Genomic DNA, 20,232 nt, shown 5'->3' with positions numbered 1-20,232 from the left:
GCACAACCCCAGCTCTAGGTAACTGAGAGCAGTGAAGTCCCCAGCACAACCCCAGCTCCAAGTAACTGGGAGAAGTGAGGACCCCAGCACAACCCCAGGTCCAGGTAACTGGGAGCAGTGAAGTCCCCAACACAACCCCAGTTCTAGGTAACTGGGAGCAGTGAAGTCACCAGCACAACCCCAGGTCCAGGTAACTGGGAGCAATGAAGTCACCAGCACAACCCCAGGTCCAGGTAACTGGGAGCAATGAAGTCCCCAGCACAACCCCAAGTCCAGGTAACTGGGAGCAGTGAAGTCACCAGCACAATCCCAGCTCTAGGTAACTGAGAGCAGTGAAGTCCCCAACACAACCCCAGCTCCAGGTAACTGAGAGCAGTGAAGTCCCCAACACAACCCCAGGTCCAGGTAACTGGGAGCAGTGAAGTCACCAGCACAAACCCAGGTCCAGGTAACTGGGAGCAGTGAAGTCCCCAGCACAACCCCAGGTCCAGGTAACTGGGAGCAGTGAAGTACCCAGCACAACCCCAGGTCCAGGTAACTGGGAGCAATGAAGTCCCCAGCACAACCCCAAGTCCAGGTAACTGGGAGCAGTGAAGTCCCCAGCACAACCCCAGGTCCAGGTAACTGGGAGCAGTGAAGTACCCAGCACAACCCCAGGTCCAGGTTACTGGGAGCAGTGAAGTCACCAGCACAACCCCAGGTTCAGGTAACTGCGAGCAGTGAAGTCCCCAACACAACCCCAGGTCCAGGTAACTGGGAGCAGTGAAGTCACCAGCACAACCCCAGGTCCAGGTTATTGGGAGCAGTGAAGTCCCCAGCACAACCCCAGGTCCAGGTAAGTGGGAGCAGTGAGGACCCCAGCACATCCCCAGTTCTAGGTAACTGGGAGCAGTGAGGACCCCAGCACAACCCCAGGTCCAGGTAACTGGGAGCAGTGAAGTCCCCAGCACAACCCCAGCTCTAGATAACTGAGAGCAGTGAAGTCCCCAACACAACCCCAGGTCCAGGGAACTGGGAGCAGTGAAGTCCCCAGCACAAACCCAGGTCCAGGTAACTGAGAGCATGAAGTCCCCAACACAACCCCAGGTCCAGGTAACTGGGAGCAGTGAAGTCCCCAACACAACCCGAGCTCTAGATAACTGAGATCAGTGAAGTCCCCAACACAACCCCAGGTCCAGGTAACTGAGAGCAGTGAAGTCCCCAACACAACCCCAGGTCCAGGTAACTGGGAGCAGTGAAGTCCCCAGCACAACCTCAGCTCTAGATAACTGAGAGCAGTGAAGTCCCCAACACAACCCCAGCTATAGGTAACTGGGAGCAGTGAGGACCCCAGCACAACCCCAGGTCCAGGTAACTGGGAGCAGTGAAGTCCCCAGCACAACCCCAGCTCTAGATAACTGAGAGCAGTGAAGTCCCCAACACAACCCCAGGTCCAGGTAACTGGGAGCAGTGAAGTCCCCAACACAACCCCAGGTCCAGGTAACTGGGAGCAGTGAGGACCCCAGCACAACCCCAGGTCCAGGTAACTGGGAGCAGTGAAGTCCCCAACACAACCCGAGCTCTAGATAACTGAGAGCAGTGAAGTCCCCAACACAACCCCAGGTCCAGGTAACTGAGAGCAGTGAAGTCCCCAACACAACCCCAGGTCCAGGTAACTGGGAGCAGTGAAGTCCCCAGCACAATCCCAGCTCTAGATAACTGAGAGCAGTGAAGTCCCCAACACAACCCGAGCTCTAGATAACTGGGAGCAGTGAAGTCCCCAACACAACCCCAGCTATAGGTAACTGGGAGCAGTGAAGTCCCCAACACAACCCCAGCTATAGGTAACTGGGAGCACTGAAGTCCCCAACACAACCCCAGGTGCAGGTAACTGGGAGCACTGAAGTCCCCAACACAGCCCCAGGTGCAGGTAACTGAGAGCAGTGAAGTCCCCAACACAACCCCAGGTGCAGGTAACTGGGAGCACTGAAGTCCCCAACACAGCCCCAGGTGCAGGTAACTGGGAGCAGTGATTGTTACCAGCACAACCCCAGGTCTAGGTCACTTTTTCAATCTGATAAGTGAAAAACAGCTTTAAAATGGGTCTAAAGATTGGTTTCATTAATGTGTGTAGCATTAAGTCTACTATGTGATGTGTTTCAACCTTGGATTGCCAAGGTCAAAGGTGACTTGCTCTTTTTGCGGGATGTGGGACACCACAGCCTTATCTCCTGCAACCAATGATCGTGAGGATGGTCCCGTGGGCCATCAATCAGGTTGGAGGAAACAATTCCTGCTCCTCTGACCTCCGTATTGTGCTGCAAGGAGGCCACCTCACCATGTCTGAAGTTAAGGAAGTGATGGGTCTTCTGATTGCAGACGCAATGCACAAAAATGCTTCCCTTAGGTTAATTACCATGGCTCAAGCAGTGAGTGGCTGGTCATTCTTCAGCAGCTCCCACTTCTGCTCCGGCGAGAGTCAATCCATTCAATCCAGTCGGTGATTTCAAGTGCATCTGGACGATCTGAAAGGGTGAAGGGACAGCAAACTGGACAGCGCCATCTAATAACAAAGTGCCCAAGTATCCAACATCACATGTGGGGGAACTGCTAATTGCTAATTTATCCATTTCTAGGCCAGGTAGTGCAAGTTTGGAATGATGTGACTGAATAATTTTTGAAGAAAAACTAGATGCCAAATGTCATATTTTTCAAACGGATGTCAAATTTTCTTCTCACTTGTTTGTCACAATAGAACTAATTAACCTGCACACCAGTTGCTTCAATATAACACCTACATATACCACCTACACTTGCACTCAAGGACGGCATTTAACAAGAAACTGTTTCCAGAATTAATTTAAAAAAAAATGAATTCATGTTTCCAAATTAAACAAGTTAAACAGACAGATCCAGAGGTTTTCACATCTTCATGATCAGATGTCACTATTACAAACTTATAGCGGGTGATCAGCTGAAAGCATTGCAGAACCCATGGGAATAATTGGTCCTGTTTGAAGAAATTCCACTGCATCTTATATCAGAATCACTGACAGTAAAAGAGCAGCGCATGCTCCTGTTGGATAGAGACAGCACAGGTATTCTTTGCTGAACCTAGTTTTCAAATCGCTCTGTGGGCTCACACTTCCTTATCTCTGTAACTTCCTCTGGCCTACAATCTTCAGAGATCTAGGATGGCCACTGCTGGAGGCAATTTAGACACTGTTCCTACACGTGGGGGTGACATCATTATACATGGAGATTCAACCCAGTTCAAGAGGTCGGTGGGAGGGTAAAAATATGAAAACCCTCCTATTTTTGGTGCCATTTTCTTTCAGGCTGCTGCAGGCAGAGAAAGGAGGGTATAGGCCCCTTCTGGTGCTCCATCACAATGCACCAAAATCACAAAAGACCAGACATAAAGTCATCTGGTACAGGCCAGTGGGCAGTCTGGCACTCAACTAGATGCCTGACCACCCTACAGAGATCCCTGCACTCCTCCAATTCTGGCATCTTGTTCCTGCCTGACTTTCATTATCCCAGCATTCGCGGCCTTGAGCTCTGGAATTCCCTTTCTAAAGCTGTCCACTTCTCGGCCTTGCTAATCTCCTTTAAGATGCTCTTTCTTTATTTTTGACCAAGCTTTCAGTCACCTGTCTTAACATCTCCTGATGTGCCTCAGTACCATCAATCCCATCTGACAACACTCCTGTGAGGCGCCTGGGGAATTTGGCGTGTCAGGTGCGGCTCGGTTGGCTGCATTCTCAATTTTGAGCCCAAGGTTTTGGGTTCAAACCCCACCCTCAAGACCTGAGCACAAGAATCGAGGATGACAGTCCAGTGACGTGCAGGGGGAAAACAGCATTGTTGGAGGTGCCATCCTCCAGCTGAGATGTCAAACTGAGGCCCCACCTGTCTGCTTGGGTGGGTATAAAAGATCCCTTGCCACTAATTTGAAGAAGAACAGGGGAGGTATTCCCACTGGCCTGGCCATTATTTACCCTTTAGTCAACATCACAGATTATCTGGTCAGTGTTGCATTTGCTGTTTGTGGGAGTTTGTGTCCCAAATTAGCTGCAGTGTTCCCTACATTGTGGTAAACTATGCTATTGCATTATATGTATTGTACTGTATTGTACATGCCTGGGCTTGTCCAGGCTGGCTCCGCCTGTGGTTCTTCCCCTTGGGCTTCTGTATAAAAGTGGCAAGTCTCCGCCTCCGGACCCAGTTCGGGTCCAGAGGCAGGAGGCTTGCTGTTTAGTGTATGAAAGCCTCAGTCACGTTCATCACTCGTCATGTGTTATTGATGGTATATCAATTTAATACACTAACCTTCTCAAGATGAACTCATCACTCAAGCCTGATCGCTTGGAATTGGATCCACAAGCAGCCGACGCTGCAGTAACATTTGAACACTGGCTAAGCTGCTTCGAGGCGTACCTCGCATCCTTCAATGAAGACTTCACAGACCTCCAGAATAAGCATATCCTCCACGCACGGGTGAGCCCAAGGATCTTTCCTCTCATCAGGGACACCCCCTCGTATGCGCAAGCGATAACGCTGCTTAAAGGACAATACGTGGAATTCGTTAACCAGGTAGATGCTAGGCACCTCCTCGCCACGAGACGGCAATGCCCTGGGGAATCACTCGCAGAATTCCTGCATGCCCTGCGCATCCTCTGCTGGAACTGCGACTGTCAGGCGACATCGGCTACCCAGCTCGCGGAGCTGCTGATCAGAGACGCTTACGTTGCGGGCATGAACACTAACTATATCCGCCAGCGATTATTAGAAGGGGGGACACTCGGCCGCCCAGAGACAGTACAACTCTCCAACTTGCTGGAGGTGGCGTCTCAGAACATGGGGGCCTACACCTCCAACCGCGCGGCACCCTCGTGGGCCTCGTGGGCACAGCCATTAACCGACCCGAGTGCGACACAAGCCTGCGTCGCGCAGCAGCCCGCCAATGCCGGAGGCCCGAAGTGCTACTTTTGCGGCCAGAGTAATCACCCACAACAATGCTGCCCGGCACGGAACGCAACTTGTAACGGCTGTGGGAAGAAGGGCCATTTTGCAAAAGCCTGCCAGGCCCGATCTTCACCTAAATCTAGGCCCAGCAGCGCTGCCTGCTGCCTGTCGGGGCTGCCCCCAGCTGCCGTTCCACACGCCATGTGCGACCCGTGGGTGCCGCCATCTTTAATTTCGCCCGACACGTGCGACCCACGGGGACCGCCATCTTGGATGCCATCTTGCACCTCACCTGCCACGTGCGACCCACGGGAGCCGCCATCTTGGACGCCATCTTGCACCTCACCAGCCATGTGCGACACATGGGGGCCGCCATCTTGGGACCACTCCGCAGCCTCCCGGGAGCCCAGCTCGCCCGACCGTACGCTGGCCGACGCTAACTCCGACCCGCCTACTGACCGCCTTCCGACACTCGCCTCCGCACACTCGACCAGTCCCGGTCGCACCACCTCACGAAGTCCACGATGACCGTCCGGATCAATGGGCACGAGACGGCCTGCCCTTTCGACTCCGGGAGCACAGACAGCTTCATACACCCAGGTGCGGTAAGGCGCTGCTCCCTCCCCATCCTACCCGCGACCCAGAAAATCTCCCTGGCTTCCAGATCCCACGCAGTAGAAATCCGGGGGTATTGTGTTGCGACCCTTACTGTGCAAGACGTAGAGTACACCAACTTTAAGCTCTACGTCCTCCCCCATCTCTACGCGGCCCTATACCTCCAGTGCCATTTCCAGAGCCTTACCTTAAAGTTCAACGGACCTTTGCCCCCCCCTCACCATCTGTAGCCTCGCGACCCTTCAGGTCGCCCCAACCTCCCTCTTCACAAACCTCACCCCGGACTGTAAGCCCGTCGCTATTAGAAGCAGACGTTACAGTGCCCAGGACAGGGCCTTTAACAGGTCGGAGATCCAGTGACTCCTGTGAGAGGGGATTATTGAGGCTAGTAACAGCCCCTGGAGAGCCCAAGTGGTAGTCATCAAGACTGTGGTGAAGCACCGGATGGTCATCGATTATAGGCAGACCATCAACCGGTACACGCAGCTCGTTGCGTACCCCCTCCCCGCATATCTGACATGGTCAATCAGATTGCGCAGTATCGAGTCTTCTCTACAGTCGACTTGAAGTCTGCATACCACCAACTCCCTATCCGCCCGGAGGTCCACCAGTACACTGCCTTCGAGGCAGATGGCCGCTTCCATCACTTCCGCTGGGTTCCCTTCGGCATCACCAACGGGGTCTCGGTCTTCCAAAGGGAAATGGTCCGAATGGTTGACCAGTACGTGCTGCGGGCCACATTCCCATACCTAGACAACGTCACCATCTGCGGCCATGACCAGCAGGACCATGACGAGAACCTCCGGTGCTTCCTCCACACCGCGAAACTCCTGAATCTCACTTATAATAGAGAGAAATGCTTCTTCCGCCCAACCCGCCTGGCCATCCTCGGCTACGTCGCATGATGCACGATCAATTGCACAAAGATGAGAGTTGAATACAACTGAGGCTTTATTACACTAAGATGTGTGGCCTCCTACAGCAGCTGGCGAAATAGCTGCTGTATGGGGAGAACACATATTTATACTCCGCCTACTGGGTGATTACCACATTCACCCCCTGTTAAAATTGAGTCCGGCGGGGGTGGCGGAGAACTATATACAGAACAAGTTTTAATATACAGAGGCAAAAAAAGTTTGGAGTCCAGTACATGGTGCTTTAACAGTCCCGGACCAATTACAGGTTTAGCCGGTCCGAAGCCTTGATCTGAGGTTGGGAGCGACGCAGTGGTGGCGGCGATTCTGGTGCCGGTCTGGTCCTTGGTGACTCCGGGAACGTGCCTAAATCCTCCTCATCCTCGGGCGTGGGCAGGGGGAGGTCCCGGGGGGTTGCTGCTGGGTGCGCCGGGGAGGGGAGGGTGGCGCCGGGCCAGAGGGGTGTGTGGGGGGAACCTGCTGGTGCCAGGTCCCTGAGGGAGAAAGTATCCTGGCGGCTGTCGGGGTATGCTACATAGGCATACTGGGGTTTAGCGTGGAGTAACTGCACCCTTTCAACCAATGGGTCCGCCTTGTGGAGTCGTACGTGCTTACGGAGGAGTATGGGCCCTGGAGCTGCGAGCCAAGTCGGAAGCGACACCTCGGATGTGGACTTCCTGGGGAAGGCGAAGAGACGTTCATGGGGTGTGTCGTTAGTCGCAGTGCATCGGAGCGACGAAATGGAGTGCAGTGCATCGGGGAGGACCTCCTGCCAGCGGGAGGCCGGGGGATTTCTGGACCGTAGGGCCAGCTGGACGGCCCTGCAGACCGTCCCGTTCTCCCTCTCCGCCTGCCCGTTTCCCCAGGGGTTATAGCTGGTTCTTGTTATAACTTTGTTGCCACCGTCACAATTACTGAGACTAATTTTCAATTCTTGATTTTAAAAATTAATTGAATTCTAAATTCCACCGTGATGTGATTTGAACCCTGGACCCAAGATCTTACCCAGGGTCTCTGGATTAATCATCCAGTGACAATACTCACTATGTCACCTTCTCCCCTTTTTGGGAACCTGCAAGAGTGGGGGGGGATGAGTTCAGTTCCTTAGTGAGTTTCTAATCTCAGTCTGTTTAGAAGTCTAGTTCAGAGCTGAAGTATCCCTCAGGATAGTCATTAATTTTAATTTTAATGCTCAGTTCAAAAGTGAAGTTAAATGTTGCGACAAATATTTAAAGAAACAAAATATTGCAGATGCTGGAATCTGAGATGACGGGTGCAATTTACCCGAATGGGCAGAGAGAGTGGCGCAGCGGACAATTAGCTGGGTGTTTCCTGGCACTCGGAGTGCTGAGAAACACCAGGCTATCGAACAGCTATTCAGGTAGATTGGGGGCCACAGCAAGGAATGCGTGGCCGAGGCCACACTTAGTCCCGTTTTCTGCACTGGGGAGCTCTGCTCGCTGGAACTCCTCAATGTAGAAGGAGATCAGGACACTATTTTTAAATGGCATCCCAATCTCTCGTGAGCCCCGAACCCACCAAGCCCCAATTCACCGATAAGGAGGACCTCAAACCCACCCTGCACCCGCACAGTGATCCACAGTGTGGGAAATGGCCAACCTAGCACCCTGGCAGTGCCCCTGTCACCCAGGAGATTGGAGGCCCTCAGGTGCTTGCTCTCTGGGCAGGGTGGCACTCTGGCACTGCTGGTGCCAGAAGGGCACACTGGTAATTCCATCCCGGCACCCTGGCACTGCCAATGTGCCGGGTGGTGCTGCCAGCCGGCAGGGACACTGCCAGGGTGTCAGGCTGGCACTGCTCAGGTGCCAAGCTGACATTTTTTACGCGACATTGATCGGGACGGGAATGGTGCACTGCGAGTGTGTGCGTGTGGGGCTACGGAGCTCCTCAGTGCAGAAACCATGAGCTGATTGCGGACTCAGGCGCACATTCCCTGCTGAAGTCACTTTTTGGGCCCTGGGGAGTTTCTCACCAGTTAAGCCTACACTTAGAATTATTTTCATCACTGGGGATGAAATTATTTTCATCACTGGGACCCGAATAGCTGTTCGATAGCCTGGTGTTTCACGGCGCTCCGCGCGTCAGGAAACACCCAGCTAATTGTCCGCTGCGCCACTCTCTCTGCTCATTCGGGTAAATTGCACCCGTCATCTCAGATTCCAGCATCTGCAATATTTTGTTTATTTAAATATTTGTTGCGACATTTAACTTCACTTTTGAACTGACCATTAAAATTAAAATTAATGACTATCCTGAGAGATGCTTCAGTTCTGAATAGGCTTCCAAACAGACTGAGATTGGAAACTCACAAAATAACTGAACTCACCCCAATCAGGCCTCAATTTTGAAAGGATGCCCCGATCTCTAAGTGAGCTTGCGGGTCCTCCACATGAGCAATGTTACTGGTGAACAGTGGACGGCAGTTGCCATTGAGGGAGATAAGGGTTTGGGGATGATATCCAGATAGGATAGCTGGAAAATTGGCTGGGTGAGGGTATGAGGCAAAGTGAAAGTAGGCCAGCAGAACCGGAGTTTGAGTGTGGTGCTTGGAGGAGAGCTCCTGCTCCAATGGACTCCACATCCAGGTGAATAAAAATATTGTTACTTATCTTCCTGTTCCCAGCTGCTCACTATCTCTTTAAAAGGTCATTCGTTTGGTGATTACTGCTTACAGAGCAAATGGACCGTCGGCCCCTGATTTAAATAGGCTATGGTCCGAAAGACGCCCAAATGACTACTTGTCATCCTAACCGATATGGTCTGGAACACGTACCTGACACAGAATTAGTGTACGGAAGACCCAGCTCATATTGGACCTTTCGTTTCCTAATCCAAAGAAAAATGGCGCACTGCAATCCATAGCTCACAGACTTAAATACATAATCATCTTCCAATCTCTTCCTGTACCTAGTGGTGCACAAAAGCAGTCTTTCATCTGTTTCCATAGCTAGTAATTCCTGTAACAGGCCGCTGGTCTATCGCCAGGGGCTTATAGCTTGTGGGGTGCCACTCCACATCAAGCGTGGTTGACCAGGATCTCTCCCTCTCTCACCGCCAGAGATTGGCGGGTTGGAAGGATTTTCAGGTTGACACTCAGCCTGTTTGACCGTATTATGAACGCATCTTCCTTGGTCATCAGGTCCTGGTGTGGGACTCGAACCCAGAGCTTCTGGCTCGGAGGAAGGGACAGTACCCACTGCGTCACAAGACCTCAACTAAATACATCTTTCAAGGTCAATACTGTACTGAAGAGTGTGACATTGTTGGGGATGGTGTTCTTCAGATAAGCAGGAAGCATCTCAATGTCTGGTCAGATGGATATCTGAACAATCCCAGAGCACTATTTGAAGACGGGTTGGCCGTTCTCTTGGCTTCCAGACAGCTCCTCCCTCAACCGACACCATCAATTCCTCAGGGAGTTCTGCTGACTTTGCACTGGAAGCCCATATATTCATATCTGAGGTTTCACCGATCATCCGCCAAAGTGAAGCTGGCTGATCGGGAGCAGGCCCAAGGAATTTATGATGGTTATCAGGCCACTTCTTTTTGCCATTTATATGCAATTCCTGCGTGCAGATCGTCTGCTATGTTGGCCTAAATACAGCGGGGATGACATTTCAAAAGTAATTTATTGATTATAAAGCATTTTGTGATGTTCTGAGGATTCTAAGCTCTTTTTTAATGTCAGTTGCCAAGCAACAGTGCCTGCAGTACCAACATTCTCCAGATGGTGGTGATGCTGTGACTATTGTTTCAACACGAACATTTCAACTGCCTCAACACTCCCACCATCAGCAAGTCAGTGGTACAGTAGGAAATTAGAAAATTGACTGACACTCAACAAACAGACCTACAGCTTTGTTAAAATAGGAACAGGTGTATGTCATTCAGTTCCTTAGCCCTACTCCGCCATTTAATTAAAGCATAGCTGGTCCCGACCCCTTCAACTCCATTTGCCTCCATATGCTCTTTCTCCTCGATACCCTCACTAAGGGCAGCATGGTAGCACAGTGGTTAGCACTGTTGCTTCACAGCGCCAGCGTCCCAGGTTCGATTCGCAGCTTGGGTCACTGTCTGTGCAGAGTCTGCATGTTCGCCCCGTGTCTGTGTGGGTTTCCTCCGGGTGCTCCAGTTTCCTCCCACAGTCCCAAAAGACGTGCGGATAGGTAAATCGGCCATTTTGAATTCTCCCTCTGTGTACCCGAACAGGCGCCGGAGTGTGGCGACTAGGTGCTTTTCACAGTAACTTCATTGCAGTGTTAATGTAAGCCTACTTGTGATAATATAGATTATTATTATAAACCTAAATCCATCAATCTCAGTTGTAAAAGTCAAAATTGACCCCTAGCATCCACAGCCTCTCAGGAATGAGAGAGTTCACCCAAATCCACATGAACCTTTTTTCAGAAACGTGCTTCCTGATTTTCCTCCTGGATCTAATTCTCGGACTATGCTTCTTTGCTTTTGATTTTCCCCCACTGGAGAAAGTAATTCCTCTGCACCTCTCTTACTGTAATAACCTGCACGGGACTCAACCAGCGAGGGATGATTGTTTCCCCGTGCTCATTGGAACTGTGAGTTCCCATGCTGTGGGTACGGTAGCTTACCCAGCACTAGTACAAATGGTTGGCCACTGTAGAGCCGATTAGAAAGGAGAGCGGACCAGGTGAAGTGTAACTGAGCCCCTTGTAGGTAATGTTGCTGCTAAATAAAAGTCTTTTAAGAAACTCACCGGACTCCCCTCGCTTCATTAAACTTACCTTCTTCACGGCTCTGTCCAACATTCAACTGACCCTGGGTGGGTGTCACGTGCTCTCTTACATCTCTGTGCGGGTGGTACTATACTCAGGCCCACATTAACCCTCCTTTATGCTACAGTTATTATTCTGATCATGTCTAAAATCCAAAATCCAAGTTATACCTCAGTGAATATGGTGTAACTTTTTATAGGATTTGAAACAGTGACGTGAGAGTGAACAAGGGGAAGTTTGTGCCACATGAGCTGGTTTTAGTGATTGTGGCCCCGGGGAAGGGGGGGGAGGAGCAGGCAAAAGGGGGTCCAATCGCCATCCATGCTGGAGCACTGATTGACAAACTGCAACTTCAGAATTTCCACATTTGCTTTAAGTCCTGAAGTTATGGTCAGTTTTATTGGGGCTATGATGCAGTTCATTGCTTAAACCTCCACAAATTCCAGGCCTTGCTATGGCGACTGTTTCTGATATTGAGGTTTCAAACATTCTTAGGTTTTTTGGGATCATGGACTGACGAACTTTCTATTTCCAGTTTTTATTTCTGGAAATTGATGTTGCGATTTTAGATGTCTTCTCCACATCCAGTATGCCATTGCACTGATTTTGTCAAAACTGATTACCACTCATTTTCATCTAGTCCAATCTGGGCTGTGGGCATTCACAGTCTGTAAAGCAGGTCCTCGTTCTCTGGGTTCCTGCATGAACAATAGCTGCTGAGTGAAGCACAGCAGTGTGACTGGTACCCAGTGGCACTGTCAGAAATCAAGGGGCTGAATTTCCGAATGCTTGTGTCATGTGAGGGAGATATTAGGAAACTGTGTCCAAAACTGAGACCCAATGCAACAGGCAATTTAGGGGTTAAACAAACTGAGGGAAAAAAAACCTGCTAGCGCAGAGTCAGAGGGAAACGCCAACACCTGGCCGAGTTACATTGTCCCGGTCAGGCTTAAACTTGTTAGTGGGAATACACAGGATGCCTCAGATCCATTGTTCTTTGGGACCATCCTGCTTGATCAGCTGTTAGCCCATTGCAGAGTGTGATGGCCTCTTTGTCTATCAATGGAAAGTCAGTTGCATATCAATCACATGGCTCTGTCTTTTGCATAAACAGGAGTGGGCAATCAGCCAAGTAAAATGATGATCAATTAGAATTTGCTCGAATCCAATTAAAAATTAAAGTATTGGAAATGCAGCAAAAACTGAGAGAAATGGAGATAGGAAATGAAGCCAATGAAAAAGAGAGGGTTTTTCAAAGGGAAATGGAAAGGAATAAGATTAAAATAGAAAAGGAAAGATTAGCAAAGGAAGAGAGAGAGATTGGCTATGGCAGAAGCAAAGGAAAGGCAGACAATTTGAACTTTGGACACTGGCACTGCGAAGAGAGCAACAGCTCCAAAGATTGAAGTTAAAGGCAGGAGCTGAAGAAGGTCTAGAGGAAGAAGAAATGCTTCCAAGTCAAAGGTTTAGTAGGGAAATGATTATTTTGAAGGAATTTAAAGATTCACTTCCCGCAGTAGTGAGAACTCATGTGGAAGAGCAGAGAGTTAAAACGGCTAGACAAGCCGCAGAAATGGCTGACTCTTTTGAATTTGTGCATAAAGCAAAGGTTAGTGTCCAACGTCAATTTAAATCTACAAAGGATAGAAACTGGAAACATGAGAAGGTCACAGGGGGTCCATGCAGAGGAGATTGTGATGTTAAGGAGAGTTTGCCACAGAGTAAAAAGGAAATTATAGTGGTTGCAAGATGAGAAAACTCAAGTGGTTTCATTGTAATAAAGCTGGACATGGGAAGTCGCCTTGTTGATGACTTACGAGAAGTGCTCAGAAGACAGACTTGGCAAAACTGGAGAAGCCAGTAGGGTATATTAAAGTGGCAGAACAAACGATTGTCCCAGTGGAAGGGATGCCACAGAGTACAACCAGATCAGAAGCTGGCAGATACAGATATACCAGACCTTCTGAAGGATTTTGTTTGTGAGCCGAATGTAGGTAAGGCAATTAGGATTTTAAGAGATACAGGGGCAAGTCAATCTTTAATGTTGAGAGATAAGGAGATATATGGTTTGGAAAACAGAGTTTCAAAAAAGGGATATGTGGGATTGGTGGTGAGACCAGTAGGTAAGGTTAAAAAGTCTGTTGAAGAGTGGCGAAGTAGTAATAGGAATAATAGAAGAAATAGCATTGGCAGAGGTACAATTTATCCTGGGCAATGATTTAACTGGATAACAGATAGTAGAGAAGCCTATTGTGCTTGAAAAGCCAGTGGAAAATCAAACATCAGAGATGTGGCGAGTGGTATATCAGGGAGTATTTCCTGAATGTTTGGTAACCCATTCACAAAAGCACAGACTGAGACAGGAGGAAGAGAACTTGAGGAGTGCTGATAGGGAGGATGAGATTCAAGTGTCAGAAATCATATTTGATCAGATGATTAGTCAAGGCAAAGAGCAAGCGGTGGATGAATTGTCAGAAACCATGTTTGATCAGAGGAGTAATACAGCACGAGAGCAGGTGATGGACAAAGCAGATGGCTTTAGTTCAAGCAAGTTGGCTGAATTACAATAAAGAGATTCAAAGATAAAGAAGTTATACCAGAAAGCATATACGGAAATGGAATTTGAGTGTATACTGGAATGTTATTATATTAGAAATAATGTACTAATGAGAAAATGGAGACCTTTACATATCCAAGCAGACGAAAAATGGGCAGAGGTTCATCAAGTGGTATTACTGGTGGGTTATAGAAAGAAGGTTTTGCAGGTAGCGTATGATGTTCCAGTAGGAGGTCATTTAGGGGTGAGGAAGGCTCGAGCAAAAATACTAAGAAATATCTACTGATCTGGACTGCATAAGGATGTAATTGAATTGTGTCATACATGTCAGGTAATAGGTTAACCTCAGGCGGTAATCAAACCAGCACCTTTGATACCCATTCCCAGATTCAAGGAACCATCAAAAGCAAGATTTAATGGGCCTTATTCTATTGAAAGGTAACTAAGTGAGGCAAATCACTTGATAAGAATGCCAGACAGAAGGAGGATTTACAGAGTGTGTCAGGTTAATGCTAAAAAGTTATTTTGATAGAGAAGGAAATAAAGAGGAAGTGTTAGTCATTGTAACTAAGGAAGAAGCGTTAAATCCAGACAATTCTAAATTTGACATTCCTCAAATTAAATTGAACAATGAATAAACATTCAAAAATCGGGATAAATTATTGAATTACCTTCTGGAGGAAAATCAAAATGACCTGAAAGAGTCATTACAGTCACATAGAGCTGCGTGGGGGGATAACGTGTAATGTACAAAAGTAATTACGCAGGATATAGCTATCCTAAATGATGTTTCCATTAAACAATACCCAAGACAGCTCAGTCCGCTAATGACAACACAGGTATGAACAGATATGGCTGATGTACGTAAATGAAAAATAAAGCTCCTTGACAGAGTGAATGGAGAGCTGAAGGCAAGGAAGCAGCTGGAATGGGAACTTCATCCAGCGGGAAGCATCAGTGTTGGTTACATGGAAGAGAAAGCTAGTCTGGAAAGGCAGATTCGGAAGGAAGCTGAGATCCAGCATCAGATTGCACAGGACTCTAGTTTACCAGTGAGTGATCAGCTGCATGAAATCAAAGAGGAGAGACAATAGCCACAACATGAGTGATATCTACTCACAAGGCAGCAGGTTGTAATGAAAGAAACTGCAGCAACTGTGGAGTTTGTTTAGAAAATAACCAAGACCTATTTCTTATATTATCACTCCTGGAACAAATCCATCTTTCCGCACCATCTTAAATCTTTAAAAAAAAACTTATGGCTCTGGTTCAGCTTCTGAGCCACTGTTGAGAGCTGACCAGGTGTCCATAACACTTGCTTCGATCATGGAGTCTCACCCTCATAGACTGTCCAGTGCAGTGGTGGGCAACCTGCGGCCCCGGGGGTCACATGTGGCCCATAGGGGCTGGTTTAGCACAGGGCTAAATAGCTGGCTTTGAAAGCAGACCAAGGCAGGCCAGCAGCACGGTTCAATTCTTGTACCAGCCTCCCCGAACAGGCGCCGGGATGTGGCGACTGGGGGCTTTTCACAGTAACTTCATTTGAAGCCTACTTGTGACAATAAGTGATTTTCATTTCATTTCATTGGGTTCTAAGAGCAGCCCATGAGACATTTTGTTGACTGTTGCCAACAGGCAGGGTTGTCATATCTCGCTGATCTTTTTACTGACCGGGGTGACTGAAGTGATCCGAACGTAAAACCAGGGGTAAGTGAGGTGAAGTGCATTCCGATCACCCACAACATTGACTATGTGAGCAAAGTGTAACTATTTTTTTTGTTTTTACAATTGAAGTTGATGATATTTCTATTAATATATAAATGATTAAGCATTTTCTATAACTTGTTATGAGATATTTGCGTGTATTCGATGTATTAAATCTTATTCATGGGGTCATGGTTAGTGGACAAGCCTGATTTCAATCTCGTGGCCCACTGAGATGAATGAGGGCCATGCAAGTGGCCCATTCACTAGCCGAGGTTGCCAATCACTCATAGGAAATCACTGATGAACTTCGCTGTAATTTTCCATCCACTTAGATTGAAAAGTGGCAGCAAAAGTACAGCAATGATCAAATCAATATGATTTTACAAGACAAGCAATGCTCTTGCAAATAATTGGACCCTATGATTTCTTACATAGTAACCTGACTGTAGAGTTAAATGGAGATCAAATCTGTTTAATAATCAAATCTAAATGTTTCCGCAGCCCCTGAAGATGGAGGGAAAGCATCTGAAGAGGTAGAAGGTGAGGCAGAGGCAGCAGCGCCTGAGCAGTGAGGACCAGGAGCTACGATGACACAACTTGTCAAAACCTCCAGTGAACCTCGGAACAATATTGTGCAGGATTAATTTAATGAGTCTCTCCAATTTGTACTCTTTGCGAAATGCTTTATCCTGGATTAGGTTGTATATTTCCACCTGTCAGCAGATCCGCTGACCCTGAATCCCTATCTTTCTCACTTCTTTGCTCCTTTTCTCATAGCTTTCCTTAATTCCTTCTCCCTCATTCCTTGCATCTTTGGTTGTCTCCCCTTCATTTCAGGGACAAATAGTCCATGGCCATTTTATTTTGAGCATGTATGTGGATGTTAGAGTTTGTGGCTGAGCTGGATCTGGTACTCTAATATCAGATCGACCAGGAGATTGAAGCTTGATATATTGCCATTATGATTGGATTTATTTACTTCCCAGATGATATTACAGATGAATAATCTATGAATAATTGGCAGTAGGAAGCCTGGTCTTCGGTACAATAATGGCCCCCCAGCTCCAGTCAATCAGAATTTCCCGTCAGCAAAATCAGCGATGGGTCTGATTGTCAGGTGGAAATTTCATTTGTACTGTCATTCATTTTCTCTCTCACCAGCCTTGAAGTCTTCAGACAAGTTACTATTTTTTGTAAACAAGAGACAGATATGATTACAATAGAGCAACAGAAATGAGTGTGTATGCATGCTGCATGAATTGGAACCTTTTGTGATGAACTTGTTGTACACAGGGCAATGAGTTGCCTTAATGCCTTGAAGGGACGGAGGCTTATTTGTTTAGCTTTTAAGCATGAGTTTCTTTTTCCCCCTTACCTACCCCCAGAAAAAGTAAAACTGAACCGAATTGCAGACACTAACAGAGGGGTTTTCTATTTAAACTTCTAACCAGTAATGGAATTTTCAATAAATGCAAAATGTTCAACCCAGATTTTAAAATCCTGAGATTCTGTCGTTCAATTCATGCTGAATCTCTGCCTCATATTGGTGCGCTCTGGGAGTCATGCAGAAAGTTGTCGGAGTGCATACCACCTGGAAGATTTGACTGTGAATAGGTTATGTGACGGGCGAACACATTTCCCAATCTAATGGATGATCAGATGTAACAACTAACATTCTTTCTATTTTCCTCCAGTTCCGTACTACCTTGGCTGTACCTACCATGCCAAAATGTATGGCTGCTTGAACAGAAATGAGCAAAGCTCTATGATTGGGAGGGGTCTCTGGTACCTGGCAAGCCTTGTGTGATATTGGATGTTGGGCCTGAGAAGCAATAGACCTATAGAGTTAAGTTGATGCTTTGTTCAAACGTTGAGGAATTTCAAGGTCTCTAAAGCTTCATGCAATGGGCCAGTAGTTTGTTTCTGAGCTATTGGGGCAACAGGGGAGCAAATTTCTGCCAGCCGAAGATCAAAAGGACAACCGGAATATTGGTTATTAAGGAGGATTGGCAGGACATTGCCACACCTTTCTTTTTGACAAATTTACTGATACATGATGAGTAACTGCTTTGGTTGGTTTCAGGAGATCTTGTCACATGCAGTTAGAAAAAAAACTGGAGACTGGGTCAGTGTTAATTCTCCTGACAACTGTTCACAGTATGTTGATCTGCTGATATCTTGCTTCCCTCTTTCAGAGTGGTAGCTATGACTGCTGATTTTGCACTCTACGCTCTGCTTTTCCCATATTTATTTGAATGCCGTGAAAGACCATATGCAATATCCTTATCTTTATTTTTCCCCCCATTTTTCACAGAAGTTTCTTTCTGGCCCAAGTGTTTCAATTTCTCAAATGTCCATATCTTTTGCAGGAAACCTCAGAGATTCTGATACTTACTAATGTTTGAACAAAGCATTAACTCACTGATGATATCACGTTGAGATGGATCCACTAACATTGAGAACTAGACCCCACTGATGTTTTATTTTTGCTTATTAAATACCCAATCCAGTAGCAAACTTCAACATAACTTCCTATCAGACACAGTGGTGTGCCTGTCGGAATATTTCGCCAAAAGGGTGTTAACTAAAGTTCCAATTCACTCTTGGGATGATCGGGAGTCTCCTGGAATCAGGATCAATCTCCTAGTGGCCAATGGAAGCCTTCTGGGAGATTTTAAATAATATTTCATTGACTCCGTTGAGTGAGTTGGACCAGTATTGCCCACAAGCATCATTATTCTTTAAAACCAGGAAGATGAGTCCCGTGGTGCTGGTGGGAAATGTATTCTCTGTATCCTTGTCTGGTGGAGAGCAGACTACAACACCCTGGGGACATGAAGGCTGGTGGGGGTGGGGGTAGGGGGGGCTGGGGAGGTAGTGGGGGCAGTGACATGACTTGCCAATTCAAATGCCAGGGGTTGAGGTCAAGGGTGAGAGTCGTGGCTGGACACGGTTGTGCCAGAGGCTAAGTAGCAGCTGAGTTGAGATTGAGACTTTCCTGTTTTGATGCTTACAGTGCCTCCCCCACCCTCCCAGCCACCAGAATTACTGTGCATCGACAACAGTAAGAGGGAGTGGGGCAGGATTGGCATTTATGTATCTCTACTCGTACATCCAATTCATAAATGCAGCACCCACCCATGCCAGGCCGCATGCCTTCCGTGGTGTCATTTTCCCCCGATATTTCCTGGAATATGCCCAGCTAGAGTTGCCAAACCCTAGGGTCAACATGTAAGTGGAGGCCCTGCAAAGAATTTTGGAGGCAGTTTCAACCTAACCCACTCAAGGGAAAACTGATGTAATACTGGTCCAATTCCCCACTGAAGCCAGTGGAGCGTGATACTGGGCAGGTTGTAAAGCCGCAGTTTCACCCAATGCAGTGGCTTCCATCAGGTTTGTTTAAAGTGATCTCCCTTGTCTCTGTGCCCAGCTCCACAATGCTCCATATCTGACCTCTCACGATTTCACACCCTGCTTGCAAGGTTGACTCAATGCCAAACATTTCAAAAGTTTGCCAGAATTCTGTTTATTTTTGAGTTCCAGTTTCTGTTTTTATGCTGAGGCATTTTTCTTCTTTCAAGGTCAGTTTTCTCCTTTCTCTCCCATCAATGGAAAAAAAAATGGTTCAAATCAAAATGAAATATTAGAATTGCCTTGGTCACAACATCTGCGAGATTCATTGGTTCAGTTTGGTGATTCTGAGCAGTTTTTACAAGAAATTAGATTGTCTTGTTCTGTATGTGTGCGTGCAAGCATGGACATATGTATATGCGTTCATATGACACACTGCATTTAGATAGCACCTTAAATAAAGTAAATCATCCTAAGGCACTACACTGGAACGTCATCAAACAACACCTGAAAAGGACCCATCTAAGGAATTATTAAAGCTTGGTCAAAGAGGTAGGTTTCAAAGGAGTGTCTAAAAAGAGGCAAGAGAGGTGAGGATGTGGAGGGATTTGCTGAGGGAATTCCAGAATTTAGGGCCTTGACAGTTGGCGTCACACCCGCTAATGACAGAGCAATTTAAATTGGGGCTTGCTCAAGAGGTCAGGATTGGAAGGCTGCAAATACCTCAGAGAGATAGAACAGCAAAATTTGAAAATCTGGAATACAAACAGGGAATCCTCGGCAGGCCAGGAAGGATCGTCAGCGTTAAGGGCGGAATTCTCTCATTTTGAGACTCAGGGCAGGATTGTTTAGCCTCCCAGTCGTGTGTTTCTCAGCAATGGGAGGCAATGAGCCATTTGCTGGGTCGGGATTCTTTATTTCTCACCCCCTCCCCTCCCACTGTCAGAGGGAATTCCCATTGAAACCACCCCATTCGTCCGGAAATCCACGGACGGGAGTGTGCTGCGACCGGGGCCAGAGAATACTGCTGCCAGCTGGAGAATTCCGGCCTAAGTGCTGTGGTGGTGGCCGGAGCAGGAATGTTCCCCACTGTGGCGGGAAAACATAGCAAATCTTCCAGCGCCAGCCTCATTAATTATGCACTCGGGTGTTTAACGTTGTATTCAGTGGAGGGGTAGGCCTGATGGTGTGTAGTCTGCTGCCGTATCCGGCTTGCCGTATTGAGGAGGTGTTTAACATCACTCACCCACTGTTGAAGCAGGAAGCTAGACCTCCTGAGACCAGAAGGTGGACCTCCTGAGAATGAAGATGGATCTCCAGGAATATCCTGACGCTGGAAGATGGATCCTCTCCAGGACACTGAATCCGG

General features: G+C 47.7%; 1 protein-coding gene across 2 annotated transcripts in view; it reads left to right on the top strand.

Moving 5' to 3' along the window:
* The window catches only part of LOC140398257 (neuromodulin-like), a 232,277-nt gene extending 215,275 nt beyond the window's left edge, over nucleotides 1–17,002 (top strand). For both annotated transcript variants that reach the window (XM_072486709.1, XM_072486711.1), the window contains exon 3: nucleotides 16,014–17,002. In XM_072486709.1, the coding sequence (XP_072342810.1) occupies nucleotides 16,014–16,084 (71 nt within the window). In that variant the 3' untranslated portion in view covers nucleotides 16,085–17,002. The remainder of the gene's footprint in view (nucleotides 1–16,013) is intronic.
* The last annotated feature ends 3,230 nt before the right edge of the window (nucleotides 17,003–20,232 follow it).

Source organism: Scyliorhinus torazame, chromosome 21, assembly GCF_047496885.1.
Source record: "Scyliorhinus torazame isolate Kashiwa2021f chromosome 21, sScyTor2.1, whole genome shotgun sequence".
In the NCBI taxonomy this organism is placed as follows: Eukaryota; Metazoa; Chordata; class Chondrichthyes; order Carcharhiniformes; family Scyliorhinidae; genus Scyliorhinus; species Scyliorhinus torazame.
The sequence above is the reverse complement of the archived record's forward strand: the minus strand, read 5'-3'. Positions and strand labels throughout refer to the sequence as shown.